This window comes from Tachysurus vachellii, chromosome 10 (genome assembly GCF_030014155.1).
Source record: "Tachysurus vachellii isolate PV-2020 chromosome 10, HZAU_Pvac_v1, whole genome shotgun sequence".
In the NCBI taxonomy this organism is placed as follows: Eukaryota; Metazoa; Chordata; class Actinopteri; order Siluriformes; family Bagridae; genus Tachysurus; species Tachysurus vachellii.
In genome coordinates this window covers 23,556,925-23,579,784 of record NC_083469.1, presented here as the reverse complement: position 1 = coordinate 23,579,784, position 22,860 = coordinate 23,556,925, and the positions used below count along the sequence as shown (strand labels likewise).

General features: G+C 37.4%; 3 protein-coding genes across 5 annotated transcripts in view; 2 read left to right on the top strand and 1 right to left on the bottom strand.

The window, feature by feature from the left end:
* Positions 1 to 3,341: 3,341 nt before the first annotated feature.
* On the top strand, positions 3,342 to 6,863 carry ccdc28a (coiled-coil domain containing 28A). Its single transcript, XM_060880387.1, has 6 exons — positions 3,342 to 3,711; positions 4,160 to 4,360; positions 5,390 to 5,547; positions 5,645 to 5,799; positions 6,002 to 6,024; positions 6,175 to 6,863. Exons 2-6 carry the CDS (start codon positions 4,167 to 4,169, stop codon positions 6,230 to 6,232), a joined length of 588 nt encoding a protein of 195 aa, XP_060736370.1. The 5' UTR covers positions 3,342 to 3,711; positions 4,160 to 4,166; the 3' UTR covers positions 6,233 to 6,863.
* A 2,806-nt stretch (positions 6,864 to 9,669) lies between these two features.
* Positions 9,670 to 18,974, top strand: LOC132852884 (epithelial cell-transforming sequence 2 oncogene-like). 3 transcript variants are annotated; one of them, XM_060880383.1, is made up of 21 exons: positions 9,670 to 9,934; positions 10,016 to 10,128; positions 10,640 to 10,802; positions 10,980 to 11,232; positions 11,373 to 11,494; positions 11,589 to 11,689; positions 11,824 to 11,908; positions 12,305 to 12,473; positions 12,633 to 12,761; positions 12,850 to 12,942; positions 13,211 to 13,387; positions 13,572 to 13,675; positions 13,773 to 13,892; positions 14,610 to 14,815; positions 15,113 to 15,260; positions 15,421 to 15,494; positions 15,569 to 15,725; positions 16,040 to 16,105; positions 16,259 to 16,347; positions 17,726 to 17,898; positions 18,636 to 18,974. In XM_060880383.1, the coding sequence occupies exons 1-21, from the start codon at positions 9,800 to 9,802 to the stop codon at positions 18,761 to 18,763; spliced, it is 2,805 nt and encodes a 934-aa protein (XP_060736366.1). In that variant the 5' UTR covers positions 9,670 to 9,799; the 3' UTR covers positions 18,764 to 18,974. The 3 variants fall into 3 exon arrangements, with proteins under 3 accessions (XP_060736366.1, XP_060736365.1, XP_060736367.1); XM_060880382.1 differs by having other exon boundaries at positions 10,004 to 10,128; XM_060880384.1 differs by lacking the exon at positions 9,670 to 9,934 and having other exon boundaries at positions 10,019 to 10,158.
* The window catches only part of zgc:162964 (uncharacterized protein LOC560569 homolog), a 7,377-nt gene continuing 3,454 nt past the window's right edge, over positions 18,938 to 22,860 (bottom strand). Inside the window, exons 4-8 of the mRNA XM_060880385.1 lie at positions 22,687 to 22,797; positions 22,047 to 22,218; positions 21,247 to 21,388; positions 20,698 to 20,973; positions 18,938 to 20,458 (exon numbers count right to left, since the gene is read on the bottom strand). Of these exons, the coding sequence (XP_060736368.1) occupies positions 20,229 to 20,458; positions 20,698 to 20,973; positions 21,247 to 21,388; positions 22,047 to 22,218; positions 22,687 to 22,797 (931 nt within the window). The 3' untranslated portion in view covers positions 18,938 to 20,228. The remainder of the gene's footprint in view (positions 20,459 to 20,697; positions 20,974 to 21,246; positions 21,389 to 22,046; positions 22,219 to 22,686; positions 22,798 to 22,860) is intronic.

Genomic DNA, 22,860 nt, shown 5'->3' with positions numbered 1-22,860 from the left:
TGAGATCACTTGTTTTAGACTACAACCTCTGGAAACTAATGATAAGAATATTACCCGCCTCTATTAACATTGTCCTCCTTGCTCTGATTATTTTCTTCTGATGTTATATTTTAGATTGCTGTTGCTGTTAGCAGGTAATGATGATGAATAAAATTATATAATTTTAAACATAGTTATATTTCCTAAATTCATCACCAGGAATGTGGTAGCTGAGTGTTTGAGCCTCAGGTCCACCCAGTGGCCACTGGTCATTGAACAAGGCCCTTCATCTTAAATTGTTCAGTTGTATAAAATGAGACGAACTGTATGTCGCTCTCTATAAGGTTGTCTGCCAAATGCCATAAATGGGTGAACCCTTATACTGCTGTCTCTCTCACTTCAAGTGTCCTTTTTATTAGGTATTAGTGGATCAGAAGCCTAGGTATTAGTGGATCAGAAGCCTATCCCATGAACAATGGATTAATCACCAGTCAAGTACAGGACACCTTGCATATGCTCATTCACACTTAGGGTGGCATTTATTTTATCTAGTGAACAACTGTCATAATTTAAGGAGGTAGGAGGGAAACTGAGAACCAAGAGGAAACCAGGTGGACACAGAAAGAACATGAAGAGAAACCCTAACCACTCAGTAACCTGAGCTCAGGATCGACACAGGGACCCTGATGATGTGCCTAACTGTGGCTATTATGTTGTCTATATATTTCTTAAAAATTGAAGATGCAAGTCTAATTTTATATGATTTCAAATAAGGAGATCTATTTTGGATAGGACACGACTTATTGTGATACCAATCTCATATAATGGTTATTGCATACTGAAGACAGTATATATGCAAAATTGTGTCTTGATAGTCAAAAATAGAAAACAGCTTAATATTCATTTGCACATTGTACAATCAAGGTATTATGAACATGCCATTATAAATGACATCAACCAATAAAAAGGCAGCAACAAAAATCGTAATCAAAAGAGGTCCATCTACAGGAACTACGAATAAATTATGACAAAAGGTTATTATATGTGATAATAAAATCATAAAAATAAAACCAGAACTTTTATTTATATAAACACGTGAAGAACACTTGTACACTTGCACATCTGCTGTTGTGGCCCATCCACATCAAGGTTTGGTATGGTCTTCTGCTCCCCATTGTTGTAAAGAGTGCTTATATGAGTTCCCAGGAGATCAAGAGTTTCTGAAATAGTCTATCCAGCCCATCTGGCACCAACAAACATGTGCCAACACTTTTCCCCCCATTCTGATGTTTTACATTCACATTATTCCACACTCTTGACCTGTGTTTGTGTTTTGCTGCTGCCATATGATTGGCTGACTGGATAAATGCATAAATAAATATAAGGTGTGGATTTAGTCCTAATAAAGTAAAAGTGAACTGTGAGTGTATAAAACACATGTAAACATGCTTTACCAATAATGTGTGAGCAGTGCAATGCAAAAAAACAAGAAAAAACAGGTCGAGGTCAAGAGCTTCAGTTAATATTCACATAAAACTTGAAAAAATGTGATCCGATTAACTCTGACTTTGGCCTGGCTCTTGATGCCAGATCTGCTGATGTTATTATATCAGAAACTGCTGATCACACACAACAGCCACCTTGTTGTTGTAAGAGGTCAGAGAAGAATGACTACAATACACTGACTCAAATAACCACTCTTTACAACAGTGGTGAGCAGAACCACACTGAACGCATTGAATATCATTTGATATGATATTAAATATCACATTTATTACATATTTATGATTCAGTGATTCTGATTTCTGATCATAATTTAAAGATGATGTATTCTCATATTTATTACACATGACAAGTGGATTGGTGGTGCTGTGGGTTAGGTACTGAGCTCGGGCTACTATTTGTGTGGAGTTTCTGTGCACATAGCTTTCCTCTGGGTTCTCCAGTTTCTTCCCGCACCCCCAAAAATGGCAAAATGTGGACTATCTAAGATAAATTACTCCTATAAGTGTGTTAGTGTGCGTCTCGCTTTAGGCTTCAGATCCAGAACGACGCTGATCAGGTTACTGGAAGTGATTGAGGTTATTATCATATTATTTGACCCAAATTAAAATGAAGACGAAATTAAATGAAATGAAATAAAAATCATTGCAAACATAATTATCGGTCTCAGATACCAAAGTCAAGATCCAAAGCTTCATGCAAGGCTCTCAAGTTTTGAAGAGAGGTAAGAGTGACATATTTTAAATATGCCCCCCCATTCCAAAACTTAATATTTGAATTAAACGAAACATATTAAATTATACAATGTAGTGCTGGTGGTTAGTATCCTTATTTATCTGAGATTTAATTTATGATAAATTCATTATTTTATAAAATGTCATAAAACTGGGGCCCCCTGGCACCATCTCAGGGCCCCCAGTTTGAGAAGCACTGGCCTAGACTACTTGTTCTGAGCAGGTGTTGTCAGTGGACCGGGGCCCCCTGGCACCATCTCAGGGCCCCCAGTTTGAGAACCACTGGCCTAGACTACATGTTCTTTCAGGTGTTGTCAGTGAACAGGCTGTAAAACTGTTGGCAAAGTTACAGACACTCATGAAACACCGATGATGACTATCTGGGAAACATCTCTAACAGCAGTCAAAATGTCATTGTGTCAAACAAGTTGTGAATTTGTTGTAACATTAAAACTTTTTTTTTTTTTTTTTATTAATGCCATAAACCAACAATACAATGAGATATATTATTTAAAGTACAAATACACAGCAACTAAAATAAAAGAAATAACAATGCCAGAGGACAAGAGCAAAATTATAACAAACAAAAGGAGAAGGGTGCTACCCTATACATCGTATCTGCTTACAATATTATAAGCTCGAATTGCCTTTTTGCTTCGGCAATTACCCAAAACAGAACAATAAAATTTGAAGTCATTTATAAAGCAAAAAAAAATTGGTTTGGAGTCAGACCACTTCATTTTATGAATGTGAAATTTTCCCATTAATAATAACAATTGTATGAAATATGCCTTCTCTTTTCCAATCCCATGATCATTAAAGTGTATCATTATATCGAGTCCACTCAACTGTAATTCGATGTTCAATTTTTTCTTAATTAAATTCTCCATCTCAATCCAAAATATTTGTGTATGTAGGCAATGGAAAATTGTAACATTAAAACAGATCATGACTTTGTGCTCAAAGTGACGCTCGCAGCTCCAGTGGTTTTCATTGGTTGTTGCGTTACAATAGTGCTATTTTCTGATTGGCTATTGTGTAGCCTCTTTTTTTTATTGGCTAATAAGTGTCAGGCTCTAAGAACTCCAGGGGAGACGCGCTTGATTCCTGCGCGGTTCCATAGAGACAGCGGTGCGGACTGATACGTTTTGTGTGCTGCGGCTTATTAAATATATGATAAATAGTCAGTTTTTCTGCGTGAGAAATACAATGTGTGTCGGGAGAGCGTGACAAAAGACCGAAATGCGTGACTGTCACGCTCAATGCGCTCAATGCGCTCAATGCGTGACACTTGACAGCTCTGTATTTGTTTTTCTTTTTTCTATTTTCGTTCTGAGAAGAAACGGACGTGACGTCACGCACCACAACAAGGAAGTGGCGTTTGCAAACTTTTCGATTATTCCGACGTTACTTGCGTTTTAAAAGGTTTCTAGAAATGTTTTTCAGGAAATAATATACAAATATATAGCCTTAATAGAGAAATCTACAGCTGCAGGTAAATTCTCACTCTTATCTGTTATGGTGATCGTGTCATGAATTGTTTGCTAACTGACGTGTAGCTTTCTGTACACAAACGATGTGAAGTAGAAAGAAGCTAAAGATTTTAGCAGATTTCTTTACTGACCGATTTGTAGTGAATCTTTATTATTGAATTGTTATATTTAAACAGTTTGTTTTGCTCAATAAATAATAGCAGGGTGAAAAATAGCCTGGGTCCATTTATTTCACTCCAGTTGTGAGCAGAACATCAGTATATTAGAAAACCCTGTTATTACACTTACACTGTTCAGAAATAAGGACAAATGGACTTATTTTCTACTCAAATGAACGTTAACATTGACTGACTGACTGATTCTAAACACTTTGTGTGGTTGTATGATGTTTACCCATCAGTCTGTTCATCCTGTAACCTGGTTTATTCTCTTAATTTTGCCATTCTGCAGTATTTGGATGTTAGGCTTAGGCAGAATGGAGGAGAGAAAGATGAAACGAAAAAGTCCAAGACCTTCAACCAACCAGGTTGCTCCTCCAATCGCTGTCCGAAAGAACCTCAACTCCGGCAGGACTTTAGGGTTCACTGGCACTGGCACCGGCACTGGCACCGGCACTGGCACGCGTTCACAACAGAAGACCAAATTACGCAGGTGAGCAGAAATCAAAATGTATTTAAATAACGGATTAAAATTGCATTCTCATGGCCAAGACATTGGATCATAAGACATTCCCAGGAATACTGGGCATGAGGTGGGAATACAACCTGAATGGGATTCCAGTCCATCACAGGACACCATACACACATTCACACACTCAGTTAAACTTCTGACGTATTTTGGGGTGTACGAAGAAACCGGAGAAAATCAGCAAACCCGTGTGGGCATGGGAAGAACATGCTTGTGTAAATTAGTGGTTTATTAATATAGATCTGTCTATTATAGCATAAATTATTACTATTATTTAACTGGAGTTATCATACAATCAGACCCTGCTTATAACCCAATCCCATGGCCAAGATGAGTGTTTTTATTCAGGGTGAATTCAGGTGCCTAATGTATTGGTGTGGTATCATGTATAATGCTTTTTGTACATCCTTTTCCGGATTTAGTTCCCTCTTTGCTGTTATGATAACCTTAACTCATTTGAGAGGACTTTTCACTAGATTTTAGAGCATGGCTGTGGGGAATTGTGTCAATGCAACAACAACGGGCATTAGTGAGATCAGATACAATGTTGGATGAAGAGCCCTGTTGTGCAGCCAGCATTTGTAATTAATTGCAAATGTGTTCAGTGCGATTGAAGTCATGAGTCTGTGCAGGTGACTTGAGCTCTTCCAATCCATCCTTGGCAAACCATGTCTTCATGGACCCCACTTTGTGCTTTCTTTGGACCCCTTCGTTCCAGTAAAGAGAAATTTGAATGATACTGTGTGCTTCAAACAATTGCTTTGTGGTAACAGCTTGGGGAAGGCCCACATAAGGGTGTGATGGTCTGGTGTCTACATACATTTGGCAGTATATTGTATATCATAGAGAGCATGTGCAGCATTCAGCATCCCAGCTGCTGCGAGGAAAAGCCTAAGGCACATGCAATAGGTTGTGACTTCATGTAAAATAAGCAGTAAACTGCTCAAAGTATAATTTCAAAAACACAGACTGAATGCTCTCCTTTATTTGCAGAGGTGTGAAAGATAAGCCGAAGCTACAGAGTCAGTTAAGTAACCAGGCTGGATCTAAACAGCATTCATTCCTCACAGACGTGTCTGATGTGCAGGAGATGGAGAAAGGTTTGCTTAGCCTCCTCAATGACTTCCACTCTGGAAAACTTCAGGCCTTTGGTACGCTGGCACTTTAAACTGCAATTATATCTTGATATGTTGACACCATAATTCATCCCAAAGAGAGAAAAATGTATCTTTTTCTTCTTTGCCTAAGGTAATGAATGTTCTATTGATAAAATGGAGCATGTTCGAGAAATGCAGGAGAAACTGGCTCGATTGCACTTTGACCTGAATGCAGAAGTGGATGACATGCCTGTGGACCAGCGCAAGCTTGCCTGTGATACCAATATGGACAAACTTCTACTGAATGTAAGGGCTAATAATTTGTTTGTAAAACTATTTATAATTGTTGTGAGTCTAAAATCTGGGGAATTTACACCTAAATGTCTTGAGAGAAATATAAGGAATCGTATAACATGATTTTTGTTTATAAGGAAGAATATAAGGATTTTACTGACAAAGACAAAGCTGCATTTTACTGTTTAATCTTATGTTTATATTATTTTTTCAGTTGGAAGAGTTGAGTTCTTCAATGTATCCTTTGTTTAAGTCGATTTATATGAAAAGACAACAATCAGGAATTAATCATTGCGTTAAATCCCAGCTATGTTAGTTAACTGTTGTTGATGTATGTCTTAGCTGCTCTTACAGACTTTTGAAAATTCCTCAACCATGAATCTCCAGACAAAAGCTAAACCTGGCTGATAACCAAGATGCCCCAAAATCATCCTCCAACATATGAAATGTTGTGGTCCTTCTGGCCATCACAGAGCTGTTCCAACATCTGTTACAGAGAAACAGCATATCAACCAGTATTGTTGCATTTGTGAACTCCATGAACAGTCTTAAATGCCACATAACCCAATATTTTATTACATTTTCAACTAATGTCTTACCTATAAGACTTTATGACCAGACTATTTCTGTATTTTTCATAAATCAGAATGTTGGATCTTAAATATTGCCTTATAGCTGTGCAATACGAGAACATTTGCAATATGCATATCGCTATTCACTTTATTTAATAACTATATTTCTTATTTTTTTTATTTCTTTCATAAAGATTTTAAATATTTTAATTGAACACTGTGTTTTGACATTGTTAACAGAAAGGCAAGAGTTTGGGAGCTCTGTTGTTTTTAGTAAAGCCAAGGAGTATTCGCCTTAATGCAATGTTTGAGAGTATGCAGAGGACCAGGTTGTGTGACTCGGACCGCTTGGTAAAATAATTTTTAAATATAACAGTCTATTCTACAAATGTATTTTATTTAAAAGTGGAGAGGTCTTCATTTCTAATATAATCGGTTGAATTCTGGTGGTTTGTGTGTTGGTTTTCTTGATGTCATCAATAAAGTTTAGTTACTTCTAATTAATATGGGCTTTCTCAGCCATACAACCTTTGAGTATGTTTTTCACATCTTTCAGGTTATTAAAAAAAAAAAAACAGACTATTGCACCTTTTAAAATAACATAGTATAACCGTACATGAAACATCAGGAAACACATGCAATAGTCCTATAAAAAGGAAATCGTAACATTTTTTGCACTATCAAATTGAATGTCAGAGTGCATGAGATTCTTGTACATATATTTTTAGTTTGTTGGATCACTTACAACTTTAGAGGTTGGGGTCAGAGCGCCTGTAGTGCAGTGGGGTTAAAGGGTGGCAGCTTGGCAGTACTGGGGCTTGAAACACGGTCAACAACCCAGAGCTTAAATGCTTGAGCCATTGCTGCTCGTAATTAGCGTTGTAACTATAATAGACATTTATGAATTCGTATGAAGCCCATATTTCATAGTGATACATAAGCTGTTTATTATTTCTAGTGATTTTAACTTGTTTAAATGTTACATACACAGTCACTATTCAGAGGTCTATATATTTCTGACCATTAGGGGTCTGTAGAGGACTTATAGGAATTACAAAACTCAGGTGGTTGATGTACAGATTTTTTTTTAACAAGTTTGTGAGGCTTCTGCCCTATTTTAAGTACATATTTAACTAAGAAATAAGATGAGATAAGATAAGATAATCCTTTATTCGTCCCACAGTGAGGAAATTTGCAGAGTTACAGCGGCAAAGGTATAGCACATAAAGAAAAAGATAATATGAAGGCAAGGTGACTTGAAATTCTAAGCAATATTATATAGAGACTTAAAAAGACTTAACATAAATGATAACCAACTAAATAAGAAAATTTCACAAAGCATAAAAAGTATATAAATGTACAACAATAATACTAATACTTTTTATGCTTTGTGAAATTTTCTTATTTTCTTTTTACTTAAATTTTCTTATATATATATATATATATATATATATATATATATATATATATATATATATATATATATAATTTTGCAAGTGGTTTGCCACAAGCACAAAGCCCTGTAGTTTAATTAAGGTAGAAAAGAAAACCTGTCACATTTTATGCACTGCAGAAAGAACCATGATGTGTAACAAAGGCAGTGGCCAATGTTGTCAGAGCAAACATCATGGATGTCTCGTTGGCACTTATTTTCAGGATTCACTAGTAGAGTGAGCACATGACCAATCCTAAAAGGTGTCTTGTTGATAGACTATAAGTGTTTCTACAATATATAGTCTAAATTTAATCAGATACACAGTTGTTTCAGTGCATGCCAAAAGATGTAAGATGTAAGCACCAAGCCATATTCACTATATTCTTTGATGACTGCTGGATAAACATCAGCAATTTTTCTCTCGTCTTCCTTTTTTTTTTGACACCTATATAGCTCTAAGGTGCTAATATCATATTTTAATTTAGTGACAGATTTTCAGAATCATCCCACTATCACCTATAGCTGTTTGTGCTTGGGATTGTGCTTCTCATACTATCAAGCATGCATTAATTCACACACTCGTTCATTCACTCCTTGGGGAAATTTAGAGTAGCAGATCCACCATCTCAGAAGGAAACGGAAACAAACATGAAAAGGACATGCACAATTCTGCACAGACAATAAACTGAGTTTAGGATTGAACCGAAATCCCTAGAGCTGTAAGGCACCAGTGTTACACTCTATGAAATATATTAAGCAAACAAATTAATTTGAATGGGTTTTAGAACAAACAAAATGGAGCACTATTTTATTTCTGCCAAACAATTTGCCAAGAATTCTGATGTGATTTATAGTCTTTATTGCCACACAGTATGTTTTTACTGTTCAGACGAATGTTTAAACTGCTTTGCCAAGGACTGGCTTGCACAGAGCCCTGGCCTCAACCCCAATGAACACCATTGGGATGAATTGGAAAACCAAATGCAACAGCGGGTCAACAGCCGGACCTTGCCAACGCCCTTGTGGCTGGATGGATACAAATCCCCATAGTTGTGTTTAGTAGAAAGCCTTTCCAGATGAGTGGGGATAATTATTTCAGGTATTGAACAATGTTTTACACATGCAATTTGTGAAGAAATTAGTATAGTTCTTGATCAATGAAAATGTGTTTATCAAATTACAAATTGGTAACTACTGGGATGTGGTGGTCTAGTGGTTAAGCTGTTGAATTACCAAACAGAAGGTTGTGAGTTCAATTCCCATGTCCACCAGGCTGCCACTTCTGGGCCCTTGACAAAGGTCCTTAACAGGAGGTGAGATTAAAAAAAAACGCACTGAATAGGTGTGTCTGCTAAATGCTGGAATTCTAAACTTGCCTTCAGTCATTCTTGAAAAATCTATATTTAGAATATGATATAAACATGTTTTCCCTTCACATATAGGTGTGTGTTTGAGGTATATATTTTATAAATAGCAAGAAACTTAGACACCCCAATATATCTGACTTTATAGTATACCACAAGTATAATGGTCTTGTCAGTCTGAATGTACACTGAGATTTGAGTTTGAGCAGTTTATGCAATATCTGTGCAAAACCCCACAGTTTCTACCTTATTTTTAAATGCAAAAGAGTCGACTCTTATTGGTGAATCGAATCTACTTGTCTGACTCACCAAATTTCTGTTAGATTTTCGTAGTAAAAGCACATCTGCATACCTAAATATATTTATATATATTTATTTATTTTACACATATACATACCTAAATATATTTACTTTACAGACGTCAAGAAGTATCTGTGTAAACTATAAACGATGACGCAATAAAAACTTCCCAGTCTGACTTTTTGTTACTCCGTTGCTTAGGAAACGGACTAGTAAAGTGCGCGAGGACTCGATGGTAGTCACCGAACTACCCACCAAGTAAGCGCAACTAATACAAAGATTGCATTATCTGTTGATGCTGCTCGATACACGCGAATGCAAGAGTGGCAACTTTTGGCAAAATGACAGCTTACAAGTCCCGGCGCTCTCCAAGTGTCCAACAAATAGCGCTCAATCAAACTGAGTCATGTTCTGAAGCTGCAGCTACGCGCTTTAGTGCATGGACACCTATAACTAACAAACTTTCCAACCAGCAGGTAAATTAAACAACATTTACTAACAATAATCAAACTGGTTATTTCTAGGTAAGATTATGAATGTGACAGCAAATTGCACAGCTTTTTCAGGAGAGAACGACTCTTATTCTCCACTGGTTTGACCTATGGACGGATGTGCAGAGGAAACATTTGCTTCAGCTGTTGTTAAGAAGATGTTCCAAATCCCAGCTCAAGTAAATCGATCCAGACTTCTAAACTACATGGTCAGAATATGTGTACATACATAGAAAAAAAAAATATATATATATACATATATATATTGAGAGCCTTCCCCAAAGTGTTACCACTAATTGTGTAGAATGTCTTTGAAAGCTTTAACATGACAGTTTTCTTATCCTAGAGCTAAGGGGTTGAGCCAAAACCTGCTCCATCATGACAATGCCCTTGTGCACAAAGTGAGATCTGTAAAGTTTGCAAGGTTGGAGGGAACACTAATGCCCTGACCTCAACCCCACTGAACACATTTGGGATGAATTAGAACGCTGTTTGCGTGGCAGTTTTTCTTAACTTATGTCATCAATGAACTATTCAAGTTTTTTCCCCCTAAATCTAGTAGAAAGCTTTCAGAAGAGTGATGACTATTTGTGATGGTCAGCTGCCCACATACGTTTGGCCATATAGTGTATGTAATGTGCTTTTAAGGTGTTGCTAAATGTAAACATTCTCATCTCTTTTTAATCTTAGATCCATTAATGACTACTTTATTAAAGCTGCTCCTATTACAAAACTGGACTTTACCACTGTGCTGCCACGCATACTTTCTTTGTATATTCTGTCCTTCTTGAGCCCAATGGACTTATGTGCTGCTGCTCAGGTCTGCTGGCACTGGAGGTTTCTATCAGAGCAGGTGACTAACTATAATATGATATGTTAGTTTCTAAAACCCTTTAAAAAGGATGCATTTCAGACAATAACATAAAAACCACTGCAATGTTTAGTGCTAGCATAAGTAGGCGTTCATTATCAAGTGTCATAAAGAATACCGGTGTGCTACTACTGCAATTTTCTCTCTGCTGTTCTGCAGGATTGCTTGTGGTCTCCAAAGTGTGTTCGGCAGGGTTGGTTCCTTACCTATGTACCTTCAGAAAAGGAATATGGTGCCTGGAAGAAACACTATGTTGCCTGTGCTTGCACACTGGACTTTTTGTCCCCATGGGAAGCAGCAGACATCTATGGTACCCTGAATGAAACTTTGCCAGAAACAGAAGAGGAGGAACAGAAACGAACAGAATGTCTGATCAGACGAACCATCTGCGAGAGGATTGTGGAGCATAAAAGTAAGCTGAAGGCATTTCTTATTATAATAACATATAAGGTCCTGATAAGGTAAAACACAAAATACAATTTTTTTTGCATATATTAAGTAATTTCAAAAGACTAGTTGGTGTTGGTTGGGAATTAAAGCTTTTCTCAACAGAAGCTGATTTGAAGAGCAGGAGGGCTTGGTTAACCAACTCAAAAGGAACATATGCAAGCAGTATCCCACAGAAATCCAGCCTGCTGCCTTTGAGTCGTACTAGCAGTCTTGTCCAACTTGGGGTAAGATTCCACAAGCATATACCACAACCATATATTGCAAAATTGATTGTTACACAGCACACAAGCCCATGCAGGTAATATACTTACTTTTAAGGATAAGTGCCGATTAGAGAACACGAAGCAGCAGAGACTTCAGCTAAATTCAACCATTGAGACATCGTGTGCTTCCAGCTCCATGAAAACTTTAGCAATGAGGTCAGAAATACCATCAGCTCACCCACTATTCAATACCATTTTTTTATACCATAAAAGCCATTTTATACTATTGTATAGTTCACAATCTTTATAAAGGAATCTTTAGTTGTCTCAATGTGTTTGTTTTTTTGCAGTTCGCACTTAAACTCATACACCAGCTCCACCAATTACCCTCTACCCCACCTGCTACTTTTGTCCTCCAGACTTCCTGCTTATGAGGTAAAATCTTTTCTAGAAAAACTGCATATCTTTCATAGGAATCACACTTATCATTCATTGGCAGAAATCAGCATTTGTGCCTCATAGTTCCAGGGTCCCTGTTTCAATTCTGAGTATGGCTTACTGTTCTCTTTGTCTCCATTGTGTTGACTGTTTACGTCCCAAAATCATGCAATAGATATATTGGCTATGCTAAATTAATTGACCCTTGGGTATGAAAATGTATGTGCATAGTACCTTAGTTAGTTTAGGGTGTATTGCAAACTCGCACCCAATATTTGTAGGCTCTGGATCCACTGTGGCCCTGACCAGGATAGAACAGTTACTGATGATAAATCAATGAATATATTAATATGGTCTTCTATCCACAATGACTTTGTCTTACTTCTTTTTCAGATGGTGTTATGTGGAGCTCTGGTCAATGTGGTGCCATTGTTATATGACTACAGTGGAACAACTTTAGAGGCTCTTCTCTGTTTGGCTGAGAGAGCTATGAAGGGCAGAATGATACAGAGTATTGGCATCATAGCTGAAGGAAACTCTGAAGAGATTCACCTAATAGAAGGTTCTATATGTCTAGTTCTAACGGATAGCATAGTTATTATGTCAAGAAAGGCAAGATGCTTAACTAAGTAGCTACAGTAAAGGAGCTAGTATATAGTTCTGTTGTTAATTGCTTAACTCGCAATTAATCTGATTTACAGTATATTGTCATTGCTCACAGGACTGAGCATCACAGAGAAGAGCATCTTAAAGCCTGATGTGAGGGCATTTTGGGAAAAGCTCTGTGGCTGGGTTTTACCTGCATCAGAAGCAGGGTCTCTCAACATTTTTGTGCCTCTGGCTGCTTCTGGTCAGTCTTCACAAACTTCTAACCGTGTTTTGCAAACCTTATGCACAATTTTATGTTTACCATAATAGCTTAAAATGTCTCTTTACAGGTGCGGGGATGGATCTAATAAGCAAACTGTCCTCTCTGACTGGTTTGAGCATCAGGGCACCCACAGGAATCTGCACCGGCTCCTACCAGCACAGTAAGTAACAACATGAAACAAGATGAGAACAGTGTAAAGCTGCTTCAACACAACAAATCCTTCCTGATATATTTATAACCCCACTATCTGGTGGTACCCAGAAAAGGATAGACTTCCATTTAAATCTGGTTCCTCTCAAGGCTCTTCCTCGTGTCCATGTCATCTTAATATCCAGACTTGCTCATTAGAGACCTTAATCTACATCCAGATTTCTGTAATTCTACGTGTTGAGATGCAGGTTTAAAATCTTTATTTGTATCTGTGTCAGTTCTGAGTGAGTGGTTAGGGAATGGTGACTTTCCTCCGCTGCTATACTTAAATGAAGGATCCTTGGGTTCATGGTGCAGGCAGGCAGAATGGATAGAACAGACACTGAAGGTCCTACGGAAACAACTCGAACCGCAGCTGCAGCGCCTGAGTTACGAGACAAGGGGTCGGACACTTGGTAAGAGTCAACCTATAAGAGGCAACCTGCTGAACATCATATATTCTGGTTGTTAATCTCAATAAATGACATTTTAAATTCATTTCTTTTGGATTTAAATTCCATCTGTGCTGTATTATGATTGAAAAGAATCACTTTCTATGAGTATACTTAGAAATATAGAATTGCCATATTGGTCCTACAGGTCTTTTCCTTTGGGATCATATAAACTTGCCTGTGTTAAAGCTTAAACCAGAAGTTATGCAAGTAGTAATGGAGGGTCTTGTGGCACTTATGAAAGAAACAACAGTAAGTAGATAGTCTTTATATATAGAATATATTCAATACATTTTATGAACCTTTTTACGAATCATTTATCTGATGTCCTGGTTATAATATGTTGTAGGATAATTCACTGGAATTCCTGGGAAAATTCCTACTGAGGAAAAGTGTGGATGGTACTGGGAATAAATCTGAGCTATTAACAGAGAGTGCTTCATGCAGCTCTAACCACAAGGTCCCTAAGGTATGTGCAAATGTGTTTCGGGGGAAATGTTTTGACTTTTTCTACTATTAAATTAAATAGCTTGCTTGATATAGCAAGTGTTTCTGTCGTGTGAGGCATACACACACACAAACAAATTATCGTCAGCTTTATTTCTGTCTCCCAATCTTTCCTTCTAATAGAAATGTACAAGGTATGTTCTGTACATTATAGACACACTGTTTATACTTTGTTTGTTTTTGCTATAAAACATGATCTTGATCACTTGTATAAACTTTAGTATTTTATATAAAAAAGGCAAACTGGCAACCCTGATGCTCCTCGTCCTCTGAAAATCTTTACAGAATGAGCATGGGGCATGGGGTTATTCCTGTCTGTGTGGTCCACTGTTAGCCTTTAAAGCAGCACTCATTTTCAACTAAGCAACATTTTTTTAATTATTAATTTTCTGTTTTGTTTTAAAAGTTTTTTGAGCCTTTATTTTGAAGGCTCCAAGCATATAGGTGGAGAACATCAATTTTGGTCAAAACAAAAATTCAGTGAGTTTTTCAGTGTCTGTGTGTGTGTGTGTACCGCTGGCTTTAATGAGAGCAACTACAGACTTGTTCATTCCTGCATTTATCTAATCAGCCACAGGATAATACATACAATCCAGCAGATGCAGGTCAAGAGCTTAGAATATGTTAGAAGGTGTTAAATAAGTCACAATTTGTATTTTTCCTCTCTCTGTTCATTTAGATGTTATTAGGTGAAGCAGACCGCCGCAGTGGTGTGTTTATGGAGCTGCTGAACAGTGAGAAAGCTTACGTGCGTCTGCTAAAGGCTTTACACAGCGTGTACTACATTCCACTCCGAGCAGCTCTGGACTCCAACCGAGCTATAATTAGCTCTGCCAATCTTGTGATGCTCTTTAATCCCATACTGGACATACTGGAAGTCAATAAGTAAAAAAATTTACATTGTAAATGACATTATCTCTTGTTTAGGATGCTTTACACTACAGTTATGTTTATACGTAATGCCGGTAGTTTAAAACCAAAGCAAATATTAAGAATTTGGCTAGACCTGAAATCTCTATGCGAAAATATGAGGCTACAAATAGACTTTAACATTGAATATTGAAACACCATGTATACATTTTAGACAGAATATTATCTCTAATTTACTCCCTTATTTATTTATTTGTTTGTTTGTTTGTTTGTGTAATCCTATTTTTTTTTTATTTAATGTGTGGATGAAAGTCTTTTTCTGCAGGACCTTACAGAGAGGGCAGAGGAATGGAGTCCTATGCAGTGTGTGGGTGACGTGTTTGTCCGATTCTGTGCCAAGCTACGGGCTTACACTAATTTCTTCAACAACTACACCACTGCTATCAGGACCATAGATAAGGTGGGAAAGCACTCTGTGGCTCTGGGTGAATAAAAATACCTTTGAATAGACCTTTAGGTAGCTTAAGAACTTCTCATCCATGAGCTCTTCAATTATCAGCATGATTTCAAATCTACACAACCAACAACTTTATATCTGGCTACCACTTCTTTCTTTGCAGTGCAAAGAGATGCTTCCTGTATTCCGAGCCTTTATAAAGAGACACAACAAGACTCTTGCTACTAGGATGTTAAGGTAATGCTGAAACGAGTCTAATTTTAGAACCAGAAAGCCCTCAACTACAGCCTCAGCCTTTGTACATATTCCAGTCTCCAGGAGCTGTTCCTAAGTCCGTCTACAAGGGTGGAGGAGTATGTGAATTTGCTCCAGTCTTTGAAGCTACACACACCACCTGAACACCCTGATCACCAACACATATCGTCTGCCTTAAACACATTACGGAATTATAGGAACTTTATCCATAAGGTATCCCATCCATCCATCCATCCATCCATCCATCCATCCATCCATCCATCTATCTGTCTGTCTGTCTGTCTGTCTGTCTACACCATCATACATTTGAGTCAAGCATTTGCTGTGTCTACTCCTAACGTTAGATTAGAAAATGTTGCGTGACCAACCAGCATACAAATTGCACAAACATCACAAATACTCCAATCTAAATCTTTACTGTGCTTCATGGTGGACTATTCCTTTAAGTATATAAATAAATTTTGAAAAAAAAAACACAACAACTTTGAATTAAAAAATGCTAACATCTTTTATTGCTCATTTGTCAGTTGAAAAAAAGTTTAAACCAGGAGGAGAAAATGCTGGATGTGCAGAAGATCATTCAGAGCTGCCCAGTGAGTTGCACTATTATAATTATTTATGAAGGGGATCAGGTTCTTCTGGATTAATGAAGCAGTTCATTGTTCTGCAGTTGAAGCAAAGAACACATGTCAAGAATGCTTTGACACAAATACGCTAAAATAAAACTATTGACCTGATTGTGTTAGAATCTACAGGAGGGAGGCCGATATCTAATCACCATGCAGGATGTAGCATTACTGAGTTGCCTTAATGAAGACATTACTCCATCACTCAGGTACAACTACCTCCTTCTTTACACAGATCAGGTAACAGACACACTCAAGACACACCAGTGTTGATTTCATTCCGTCTTCTCTTCCCAAAATCCTAAGAAGCAACATAGCATCCTTATGTATATGTTTCTAAAAATGAAAGCCTCAAGCACAAGAGATTATATCGCAGTGTATCAGTAATCAGATGTATATATCAGTAATGTTTCCAAACCTACCCGATCCATACGGATGCCCTACCCCTGGTTGGAGTCTCGTCGATTTGTGGTGCACTCTGCTGGGATATATCTTCATGGACAGCCTGTGACTTGTGGGATTTCTGTGGATAGAACCCCTTTGAGACTATCACGCAGTCTTTAAACAGCAAATCAGTGAACATTTAAAGTCTTCAGCAGGAAAGAATTAGTGTTAACAGTGAGGTCTCCGTTGTTTGAGAAATGCTTCAGAAAACTGCGTTGGGCCACCAAACAAAACAAAAACAAAACTAATGTGTAGCCAATGAGCAGAAAGGGGCGTGTCTTGTCAATATGACTGAACGTCTTCCGCGTGAAACTGAGATAAACCTTTCACGGTACAACACACAGTACTACAAAAACACATAGTATTACTCATTAAGTTCATTTATTGATAAAAATATACCCTCGGTCAGCTGTCCCAACAGGTTCCGCCATAATACTTGTCTGGGTTATACTTGTCTGGTGTATGTGTGGGGCGGAGCTATCAATACAGGGGTGGGACCCATTTGGGTTAGGGGCGTGTTTGTTTTGGTGATTTCAAATGCCAACATTGGCTTTCAAACAACGGAGACCCCACCTTTAAGTCTGTAATAAACTCAGAATTGATGCTCACTTATTAATTCCTCATGCTCTCTTGGTCACACAAGTCCACTGGACTACAAACCTTTGTAGAAAGGAGATTATTTACATTTACATTATTTCCTGTCCAGTGTCACCCAAATGAGAATAAGGTTCCCTTCTGAGCCTGGTTCCTCTCAAGGTTTTTCCTCATATCCTCTGAGGAGGATAGGAGGGAGTTTTTCCTTGCCACTGTCACCTCAGGCTTGTTCATTAGGCATAGATGTTAGAGATAAATATAAATTTTACCTTAAACTTAACTATTTCTATTCTGTTTCTATGCTTCTGTAAAGTTTCTTTGAGACAAAGTCGATTTTTAAAAGCGCTATTAAAAAAATTTAATAGAATTGAATTAATATCAGTAATTGAATTAATTTCAAATGCCAACATCGGCTTTCAAACAATGGAGACCCCACCTTTAAGTCTGTAATAAACTCAGAAATGATGCTGCGAAACAATGTTGGCATGTGTAAGTCAGTTTCCTAGATATGCCTAAAAATCTAAAAGGTGAAATCTCTCTCCTTGTCAGGATGTACGAGTGTGTTAAGGATCTGGGATTGTTTTTGTTTAACGATGTTGTGGTGCTGACTGAGAAAAGAGAGACTCATGTGCCATTCAGTCTGGCAGTGAACACATCACACACTTTCCTGGCCTCTGTAAGCTTGCACAGCCTCAGCGTCTCTGACATAGTGGACACAAAGTGTGAGTATTGTATTGTGTATATTATGGAACCGGATACAGTTTCAGTATGCATGTTCATTGTTGATGTTTTTCATAGTTAACTGTTGTTAAAAGTGATGTCACACAAAATTGAAATGAAATGATGGACAGCGCCATAGCGGATAGATGAAACATAGCTTGCTAACTCAATCGCATCAGCGAGAAGGTGGAAATCTTGCCAATTTAAGCCTGTTCTGCATGTTGTATCTCATTCTTGTGAACTCTGAAAAATGAACTCTGTTTCCTACTAATGGTTTCAATTGGAACACAAATACAGATATGACACGAAACAAACACGTAGCAACAATGGCATCCTTGGAATGTAGCTAAAACATCTCATTAATAGTAATGATCAAAAATTAGATAATTTGACATTCAATATTTAAAGATCTAAAGGCATTGTGTTAATTATCGGAGTCTCTTATCACCTGAACTAACAGCTAGTCAGTGTTGACTGATCTCTGTTGGCTGGTAATCACGAAAAAGGAGCATAATTAAGGGTGTAAACTGGAGCATAATTCACCCAGGGTGTGGAGGATAGCATGTGGTGCTATCCATGATAAAATGTGGTGTCAGCTATATCATCAAGAAAGAACGGCCAGTTATTATTGTGTAGATCTATATCCAAAAAAGCCTGATTATATTTCTTGGTTTTTGCACAGATATTATGACCTTTTGCTCTTTTAAACCTTTTCTAATTCTTTTTTTTTTTGGCCCAGATGTGCAGAATTCTTTCATCCTGGAGAGCCCGAATCGCCTGTGGATCTGTGCTACAGACAGAGAGGAGGATAAGATCAGGTGGCTGTCTGTTTTAAGCAGTGCTATAAATGCAGCTAAATGCGATTAAAGCAGCCGAAGGTGAGAACATCAAAGACAACATCTTGAGCAATAACATCTCCATCTTGGAAATATTCCCAGCCAGAAGCAAATGCATGGATTCAGCGGTTCAAGACGGATTCAGTGGCTTCAACGATTAAATATACTCTGTTGTTTGCAAGACAAAGTAAAACATATAGGTGTATACTGATAACCATTAAGATTTATTTACATAGAGAAAATTCTAAAGATATCAATCTGCAGATTACATTGCTTTATTAAACTTTTTTTTAAATCACTGTTTGGACCTTTCAACCATTAAAATAAATTACAATAAAGTACAACAAATTTCAATCATTTAACAGAACATTTGTTCTGGAATCATAGAAACCGTAATTACAGGTCAATGTGTAAGAACATGTATACATTAAAAAAAAGAAAATCAAGGAATGCTGGTGAGAAGTTTCTGTTGTAGTTAGTCAATGTGTCATTTTGTCAATACTTAATGTAAACGGTTTAAGGAAAGGGCTACTGTAGTTACTGTAACTAGGACTGTCAAGGAATACTGTAGATCGGTGTTATGTTATGGAACCGAGATGATAAAACGGTGTCAAAAAAGTAAGATACGGTGCCTTGTATTATATCATCTACATAAAGTCCATAAAATTGAGGTGGGGGGGAAAATCAATATCCGTCCATTCGTATTCTGTAACACATATCCTGCTCAGGGTTGTATGGAATGTGAAGCTTATCCCAGGGAATGTGGGACACAATGCAGGGGACACCCTGGACCTGGTGCCAACCCATCACAGGGCACAAAACGCTCATGCACCCATTTCCACACTACAGACAATTCAGAGATCGCAATCAGCCTACAATGCATGGCCATAGAGTTTGTTAGAGAACATACCCGAATAAATGGTATCATGAAGTCCAAGGATCTATCAGGACAAAATACTCAATCAGGATTTGGTGTAAAAAATTAAAATCTATTATTAAGATGGAAACAATATGAAACACAACCCAGTGTGGTTCTCTATAATTAATATTTGGTATCATTTGGGTCATTCATTTTGATTATTCTGATTATTTCTAGCACTGGGTGTTTGTTTTTTTTAGCGCTTAAGAAACCATAATAACCTCTGGAGTATTTTTCCATCCATAATTATTCAAAAAAATAAATAAAGAGCACTTCAAGATATATTTCTTCCTTTATGGTGGATATTTTTAATGCATGGTTCTGTATTCTGTAAAGCACGATATGTTTAGCCTTCAGTAAACAAAGCAGCACAGAACTTTGACCCTAGATTTCGGTCACAGTCTTTTCATTAAAAAGTTAAGCACAGTTTAAGCGAGAAGCCAACCTGCCCACAATGTAGTGTTTGTGTGAGTGTTTGAATGTTTTGGAAGCCTATTATTAACATATTATTTCAATAAAAAAGATAAACGTGTTTTAGAAGTTTAATGCTCTGGCTAGCTTATCAGACTAGGTGTGTCTAATAAATCTGACTGGTGTAGTAGACTCTGTAATAGACAACCTTTGGCCTCCAGAGCGAATAGGAATTGTCAAATCTGAGCAAGTAAACTCCTTGGCTTGGGTACTGGTGACTGCCTGCGTATACGTTCTCGTGGCTGTCCCGCCGAAAGAGCGGAACCACCTCGCTAACGCGAGGGACCACGCTTCCTGTTTTCTTGTCAGACTTTAGATTTGCCTCTTCAGCTTGGCCTGCATTGGAAGAATCACAAATAGATACTGGTAGATTTAAGATTTGCAAAAAATAATGATAGTTAATAATAGTACACACAACCATATATATTACAGACAAATTAAATAATCTATCACTCTACGATTTGCATGTTTGGGGATCATGGTAAGTGAATTCTGGTTGGTCACCTAATAATACAATCTACCTAGTTACTGTACTCTATAAACCTTAAAAATTCAGTCGAATGTCTATTTCCTACCTGTTTCTGTCTTTTCAGATACAGACTCCACAAACTTCTCAGTTCCCACACCATTTACTGTGTCTGGCCATTCAAAGTACAAGCCAAAGGCAATGTCATGGTAATCAGTTGCGAATTCCCAGAAGAACATAGATCCATCAGCATGAGTGGGGATGTGCACAGTTAGCACTTCGCCTCTCCCTACGGTGATCACAGACTCTGCATCCTGCTTGGTCTTCGCCTTGAATTCGTTTACCTGAGGTGTTGTCCACATGGAGGGTGCCATGATTGGAAATTCTGCATTAGACAGGAAGGAGGAGGGTGTTATGTTTAAAGCTAAGCTAAGCAGGGATCTGCTGTGGTTGTGCTAGTTTCATTTCATCACACTTTAATTCTTATCAGCAGTCTTAGCCTTTTTCAGGTATGGAATCTCAATACCTACCTATAATACATACTGTATACACATACAGTTAAAATAAAAAAGGTTTAGTTTATTACAGATAAAACACCAGACATGATTATGCACTACTATTATTGAGAGCTAGATAAAAAGTATGGTTTTACACATACCTCCTGGGTTGCTTTCTACGAATAAATGACATTGTTTGGGGTTTGAGTCAGACATTTCCCTCTGTGATGAGTCTGTATGGTTGATGGGATTCGTAATTGAAGCCATGTCATTTGAAGCTGGTGATGGAGCTTCAGCCTTGTCCTGTACACACACACACACACACACTTGTCATATTTGTCTTTCATGCAAGGACCTTCTATTGTCATAAATATTAATGCAGCCAATTAGTACCATGCTGTCTAAATCTAACCAGAACCTTAACCAAAAACCAAAAGGAAATACTTCTGGTACTTCGGTTTGTTAAAATTTAAACCATAAAAACTGCATGGAAATTAGTCCAATGCTTCCATATGTCCCAAAACTCTTATATATTCCTTGTGGTCCTCAGAAAAATATACATTACATAGTAAACACACATTAAATGGGTCATAAGTCTAGTTTAGACATTTATAGAAGATGTTCAGAGTGTAAGACTTCTGAATGCTTAAACCTGATATGAGATCCTTAACCTAGCAAACTATAGTTCTGTTTTGGTTTAGTTCCAGTTTTATATTTTATATTTTGAATAGCAGCGAAGCAGGTTTTGAACATATAATACATATAATACTACAAGATAATATTGGTGTCTTTAAAATACATGAATGGAACTTTCAGAGCATGTTTTTTATTCATTATATCTCTTATGAAATGCCTTAGAGTGTAGCTAGAGTGGATTAGTAAGGCAAAGTATGCCTAGGGTGGACAGCAGTGTAGCTTACTGTATGTCGGTGCACCTCAATGGCAAACAAAAATAATGAACCTGTTTGACTTGGTGTGTATGGTGTGCTTGCTGTATGCACTCTTGATAATGTGTCTCTTGAGGCTGTTGGATGAGTTGCTGCTGCTGATCTGAGCTTTTGGAGGTCTGTCCCTCTGCATTCTGCTGGAACTGCACCGGTGTCTGCGCATTCAGAGCAACCGTCATCTGTTGCCTACACACACACAAATAAGAAACTATAAACTGAAACTATAAAATTCATTATCAGTAACCTGAAACGAACAAAAGACCTTCATGAGCAATCAGGTTGATGTATATTCAATAATAGAGCAACTGTCTCTAAAAACTAACAGAATAAAACTTACAATTAAAAAGAGTTGTGATTTGGAGCTTTTAATTCAATTGAATTCAAGTTTATTTGTATAGCGCTTTTTACAATAGACATTGTCTCAAAGCAGCTTTACAGAACATAAGCATAAAACAGAAGGAAAACATAAGGAATAATATAAAGAATTAATATAATAAATAAAAAAATTATATATATAGTTCACAATGTGTATGTGTTAATCACAAGGAAAAACTCCCTTAAATTGGTAAAGGAAATTATTAAAATAGTTCCTCTAGCGAATTAGCTGAAAGGAAATGGATAAATCTATTATTTTTCTGACCACTAGATCCTTACTTCTGCTGAGTGTTTAGAAAGCAATCAGACTCTTGTCTCTTCTTCTCCTGTTCTTCTTCTTTCCCATGTCGCTCTTCGCTTTCCGGCCTGTGCCGTTCTTCTTCCTCTCTTCTGAATGTGTACAGAACACAAACAAATTCTTAATGAAAGCTATCTCGCCCTGGGAAGCTTTCT

Coding starts and splice junctions, on each gene's coding strand:
- ccdc28a (XM_060880387.1), top strand. CDS start 4,167: ATGTTAGGCTTAGGCAGAATGGAGGAGAGAAAGATGAAACGAAAAAGT. Junction 4,361..5,389: donor CAGAAGACCAAATTACGCAG/GTGAGCAGAAAT, acceptor CTTTATTTGCAG/AGGTGTGAAAGATAAGCCGA. Junction 5,800..6,001: donor TGGACAAACTTCTACTGAAT/GTAAGGGCTAAT, acceptor TTATTTTTTCAG/TTGGAAGAGTTGAGTTCTTC.
- LOC132852884 (XM_060880382.1), top strand. CDS start 9,800: ATGACAGCTTACAAGTCCCGGCGCTCTCCAAGTGTCCAACAAATAGCG. Junction 12,762..12,849: donor TGTGCCTCTGGCTGCTTCTG/GTCAGTCTTCAC, acceptor GTCTCTTTACAG/GTGCGGGGATGGATCTAATA. Junction 17,899..18,635: donor TGACATAGTGGACACAAAGT/GTGAGTATTGTA, acceptor TTTTTGGCCCAG/ATGTGCAGAATTCTTTCATC.